The following is a 5,886-nucleotide window of genomic DNA, read 5'->3' as shown; positions in this document are numbered from 1 at the left end:
TCAACATTGAGCGTTATACCTTTAACTTTTAAACAGGTCTTTCCGTTGTTTAGTCGATAGCCGTATGACTTGGGACCGGCTGAGACAAATTCTGTTATATGTGTGCCTGTGGGCAGTTCGCTGGTCAACTCACCTAAATAATCACCCAATGGCGGGCTCCAGTCACCGGGTCTACTGACAAAAATTACAGAATCGGTGTCGTGATAAAGACATCTATCTTGTAATCTATACAGTAGTTTGTACAGTTCAACACGTGCATAAGCCGTTGTAAAGATGGCTATAGTTACATTTGAAATTGCACCCCTGGTGTAATGATCTTTGGAATACTTCCAATTTACCATAACTGTATCATCGTCAATAAAATCCAAAGCGGACACGTCATAGTACGGTAAGAACGCGTATTCAAAAAGTTTGTCGGGGTCAGTCACTAGACACGTATTGGGCATGTTGCTACGTTGACCAAATTTACCCCATAAGGAATTTAAAAACAATTTTGAAATTTGTCTTTTAGCGGGGTTGATTTCTATGTGTTCGGGTCGTAAAGACACGCCTTCATTTTTTTGATAGGCGTCTATATACTCTTGGCGTTTCTCGGCGTCTGTACACCATTCGGGATAACCAGAGGCCTCTTGTTTATCCCTGAGGTGCGTTTTAATGTAGCCTGAAAACAATTTGTCAGATCTCTCATCAAAATGCCACACCTCATAGATTTTACATACCTTGTAACCCATTTCTACAGCCAAGTTTAGTTCCACGGTACACCATGTACCGATGAGCGCACGTTTTTCTGAATCATGAACGCACGGCTCAGTCTGTCCAGACTCAGCGCATGTGCGACATAATGGAAACATTAACTTGCCGCCCATTTTAACCGGCAGAACCGGAAAGAATAGGCCACGAGGTGGGTAAACTTTAACCCTGGCAAAACCGAAATACTTTGTGACATCACCAAAGTCCTTATAAATAATGCGTGGGTGCTGTATAGGATACGTTTTGGTTTTATTAACATACGGATAGAGGCTGGTGAAATCAAAATAGTGTATTTTTTCATCACAGCCTGTTTTGTGATACAGCTTTATGGCGTTTGTGCGCCCGCCATAAAGAGCATCACGTGGCTCCAAGGGTTCGGGTAAATCTTTACCCTTCAGAAAAGCCTGTAGATCCGCATCAGAATCTAGCATAGACTTCCATTCACAACCCCAGATTTCACGTATCTGAAATCCACAACGTTTAAGGTAGTGCAACTTTACCTGCGTCTTGTGGTGTAATTGACCGTAGGTCGTTTTAGTCAGTTTGTTTTTATCATCGGCGTTGTAACAAGCACCACAGCCGTGGTAAAAACAACCTTGGAATTCAAATGCAGTGGGTGTTCCGTTAATCACGGCATAACCATCCAGGCTGTATTTACCAACTTTCTTCTCACCCCCTTGTAAAGCGTGTCTTATACTCACCCCTTCTTTGTGTTCTATGTACATTAACCACTGTATGGCGGGCGTTGAGTAACGCTTCTGCGTCTTGTGATAGTTATCACCCGGTACAAGCGCCAGTGTCTTTTCCTGTAAAAATTTACACCGGTACATGGCCATGCATACGCTCGCCAACGTGACTAATTGAAAAGCCTCGATGTGACGTTTAACCACAACCTTTTTTTTTTTCTTTGTTATTAGAAACTCCTGTTCTGTCATGGCTATAACAGCAGATCTGAAAGCATCACAAGCTTTTTGTAATATTTTCACATCGTCTTTACAATATCGCACGAGCTCTTTTTGAAAGTTAAACGGTTTGTGTACGCACTGTTTATACCAAGCTGTAAACTCAGATAATTCATCAGGCATCATGTATTGTGGACCAAAATACTCTATTGACGGCATAGTTCCTATGTAATTTTGGTTATCAGCTGTGTTAAAAAAATGTGGGAAATAACCTTTGGTACCGTCAAACCCCATCGCCTTTGGTAACTTGCTAAGCCGCATGGGTAAAAAATTTAAAGAGTCGATAAATCTTATCTTCAAATCTTTTACCGTGATGCACATTATGTTGCCGCCTCTAGATAATAATTCAATCTTTAATTTCTCCTTAATCAGCTGGCGCAGCACAAAATATGCATCATAGCGACCTGCATTATGGGCTATGAATGTGTAATGCTCAAATTTTGGTTTCATGAACGTCTTTACAAAGTCTTCGATACACGCAACACCCTTAAACTCCCAGTCTTTCTCACCCGTTAATGTTAAAGCGTAACAGTAGTTTGGTATGTGCACACCCGTCTCCTGCATACACTCAAAATCATAAAAGATGTATTTCTTTGTGGGCTCTTCCGGCTTGATGGTTTGTATATAGCACAAATGGTTCGAAAACCCATCAACGAACACCTTACAAATGGGGCACTTTAGGCCTCTGCAGTTATGATCTGTTCGCCTGTAGAGACAACACTTGTCACAATATACATGTTCAAGACAGGATATTTTGTGATCAAGAGCTAAAGCTTTGTGTAGCTCTAAACACTCGTTTGATCGACAAAATACCCTACACACCGAACACCTTAAAGCCGTCACACCGTCGTCAATACAAGCCGGCCTGTGACAAGCCTTACAAAAGAAAAGACAATCGTGATTATTTCTATGATGGTAAGCGCTATGACAACGGACGCAGTAATATCGGGCACCAAGAAACGCTTTGATATCGAGTATCCCATAAAAGTGACAATCGTGATATAGCACAAAGATCGTGTCTTTGTAACGACTGTCTGCACTGTAGTATTTCCAAGACCCTTGACTGTAATAGAGGAGATTGATGGATACTTTTAAATAATTTTCAAAAATTGCAACATCGCTAAAGCTGACCGCTTTATCAAGCGGCAGATTCAAAGCTTTATGTAGTTGGATCGCTCTCTCCTGTATTACATGATCATTGGCATTGTTACCTTTATCCAGAAGTTTACAGACGCTAGCGGCCAAACACAGGTTATTACCTACGCGTCTGAAGTCATAGAGATATCTCTTTCTTTTATCTATTATTAAACTTTGGGGCAGGCGCTGTAAACTACGCCCAGTCAAACCAGACCCTGCCCTGTTTTTAAAAATACTGATCACAAATCTTAAGCCTGTGGATAATAAGAATTCAGCGTTACTTTGAAGCGTGTTTGTAATCTGATTCAAAAAACTGGCAGCGTCTAATGTTTCTTGCGGCTTACGATGCGAATAGATGGCATTGTGTAACCCACCCCCCTCCAATCTAAGCTGAACGCGGTCGGCCGGATCCACGCCCGCAAGGACACCATCGAGCATGGCCTGTATAGCCGTATGAATGGCTCGAACCCCCTCTACAAATGATGTAACCCTGTCCAAATTAACAAACCGATAGTGATTGTGGTACTCAACGGCTCTGAAATTCGGTCGTTGTCGTTCATAACTGTTAATTGCCTCTAAGTATACATGTTGCCGACCTTCGTCATTACCGGGTGACTCAACACGGCCTGCATCATCATATATGGGGCTTGCATCGCGCTCAATATTGTCAGCCTGTGATTCGTCATTCGGTAATGCATGGGGTGGGGATTGATCTAAATCTACACGCCTCGCACTGTGCTGACCGCCTACCACATGTTCCCTGTGCCGCTTGCGTTTTCTCAATTGGCCACCTACCGCATGTTCCCTGTGCCGCTTGCGCTTTCTCGATCTGATTAATGTTGTTACAGCCTGTTTCACCTTTGCGCGTCGGAATAACTGTGAGATCTTGTATGTTAAACAAGGTTTAATTCGTGGTTTTTTTTTACAGTCATTTAAATTTAAAACACGTTTCAAACCATTGCCTAGCATGCCTAGTCACGGATCAGTTTCATTTATTTCTGCAAAATGATGTATGTTGGCTTTAATAAATTCAGTGGTCTTAACCGACCGATCTATGTATTTTGACATGACATTCATATACGTCTCAACAACTTCTTTAACAATGTCTTGTTTACATTTACTACCGTGGCACACACCTTTAATGTGTTTTAACAAGTATCCGGCTTTTACGCCCATGTTCTCAACATCTTCCCGTATCTTACCCAACAGCGCGTAAAATTGTATTTCAGCGTCTTGGCCTAATTGTTCTGAATTTTGACATTCATCAACTATGTCGGGCGCTAGCCCTCGCGCCGGTACACAAGCATCAGCCGATGCGTGTACCAGGGCTGTCGTTGTAAAAATATTGGGCATTGATGTTACACAATCAACCGTTGTAGTATCACCAGGTATTCCTGCAACGGCTGATAATACTTCATCAGAACTATTCTGCGGATCTTGTGTCGTTGACTCTACACAGTTTGTAATAAGCTCTTGCCCATTTATGTCATCAATATCTGATATCACAGGATTACCGGCTATGTGTCTTGTTTCTGTTTCAGAGCAATCCTGTGTATCGGTAATAGTGATGACATCGGATTGCGACAATTGCTTAACATTACTTCTTGAGTCAATATTTGATAACAAACCAATGCCTGCTATGTGTCTTGTTTCTGTTTCAGAACAAACCTGTGTATCTGGAATTGTGATTACAGCGGATTGCGACAATTGCTTAACATTACTTCTTGAGAGACGCGATGCCCTCTTAACCTTTACAGTCTTTGTATTACCAGCGACATCCCGGTCTGCAGTGTTAAACGCTGTGTGTTTTGATGTTACAGCAACATCATTACTTACGCATGATACAGTTTGTAACGCGATCCTTCTCCGTTGCGGCTTATCATTTTCGGAATATGACAATTTTCTTTTCAGATCTGTAAATGTTGAATTATGACTTCTCTCATTCGTTCTTGGTCGAGCTGGCTTTCGTTTGTTCGGGACGATACAGCCGTTATGCACAGCCATAACTGATGACCTAGCAACGTCCTTATGTACAATTGCCGGCGTTACGAATTGATGGTTCTCCGCTTCAGCGGCGGTTGTGCGTTTTGATATTTTCCCGCTTGTACTAGGTCTGTGTATCTGCGCGCATGTATCACTGACTGTTGGTATCAAAGGAGCATAGCGTCTTGCTACAGCATCATCTGTAATACATATATTATAAAATAAATATAAACGACTCTGCATGTAAATCAGTATTTAAATCACCGCATAACAATATACCATATAACAGTGTTTGATTACACACCTGCTGCTGCGAATTGATGGCTTTCCGTTTCAGCGGCGGTTGTGCGTTTTGATATTTTCCCGCTTGTACTAAGACGGGGTATTTGCGCTACTGTATCACATCCTGATGGTATCGTCGGCGCATAACGCATTGCTACAGCGTCATCTGTAATACATATATTATAAAATAAATATAAACAACGCTGCCTGAAAATCAGCATTTAAATCAACGCATAACAATATACCATATAACAGTGCTTGATTACACACCTGCTTTATATTCGAATGTTTTAGCACGACCCCCTGTCGCGTGTGGGAAAAACGGTTGCTCATCAACAACATTGCTGTTCTGTATAGATGTGTTGTGACAATAATCAGGTTTGTTCAATATATCCCGTAGAATAACATCAGCCGTCGCATCATCCATTTTTGTGGCATCTTTAGCCGGTGAAAAATGAAAAATAAAAATAAAAAAAATAAAAAATATTACATACGGTATAAAATTAGAATAACATGAAAAAGCGATTCATTACTGAGAATATAAAGTGTGTACAGTTGACAACAAATCAGCACAACTGTACAAGGTTTATTTTTAATTCTTTAGCCGTGGAAAAATAAAAAATAAAATGAAAAATAAATAAAGATATCATGTTACTCACAATCTGGCGCCAATTCCAAAATATTATTAAAATCCGGTATAGCGCTGAAGTCTAAGCCAAAGGGACTATCAACAGACAAATCGAGATTCTCTGTATTTGTGATTACTGTCAAA

General features: G+C 41.0%; 1 protein-coding gene across 1 annotated transcript; it reads right to left on the bottom strand.

Moving 5' to 3' along the window:
• Window positions 1-3,293: 3,293 nt before the first annotated feature.
• LOC134915497 (uncharacterized) lies at window positions 3,294-5,615 on the bottom strand. Its single transcript, XM_063920128.1, has 3 exons — window positions 5,385-5,615; window positions 5,137-5,280; window positions 3,294-5,032 (listed from the first exon to the last, which is right to left on the bottom strand). The coding sequence occupies exons 1-3, from the start codon at window positions 5,539-5,541 to the stop codon at window positions 3,825-3,827; spliced, it is 1,509 nt and encodes a 502-aa protein (XP_063776198.1). The 5' UTR covers window positions 5,542-5,615; the 3' UTR covers window positions 3,294-3,824.
• Window positions 5,616-5,886: the final 271 nt, after the last annotated feature.

This window comes from Pseudophryne corroboree, chromosome 1 (assembly GCF_028390025.1).
Source record: "Pseudophryne corroboree isolate aPseCor3 chromosome 1, aPseCor3.hap2, whole genome shotgun sequence".
In the NCBI taxonomy this organism is placed as follows: domain Eukaryota; kingdom Metazoa; phylum Chordata; class Amphibia; order Anura; family Myobatrachidae; genus Pseudophryne; species Pseudophryne corroboree.
The sequence above is the reverse complement of the archived record's forward strand: the minus strand, read 5'-3'. Positions and strand labels throughout refer to the sequence as shown.

Excerpts from the sequence above, each read along its gene's own strand:
- LOC134915497 (XM_063920128.1), bottom strand. The coding sequence starts at position 5,541 with ATGGATGATGCGACGGCTGATGTTATTCTACGGGATATATTGAACAAA. Across the intron at positions 5,281-5,384 it reads AACATTCGAATATAAAGCAG|ATGACGCTGTAGCAATGCGT; the intron begins GTGTGTAATCAA and ends TATGTATTACAG. Across the intron at positions 5,033-5,136 it reads CCATCAATTCGCAGCAGCAG|ATGATGCTGTAGCAAGACGC; the intron begins GTGTGTAATCAA and ends TATGTATTACAG.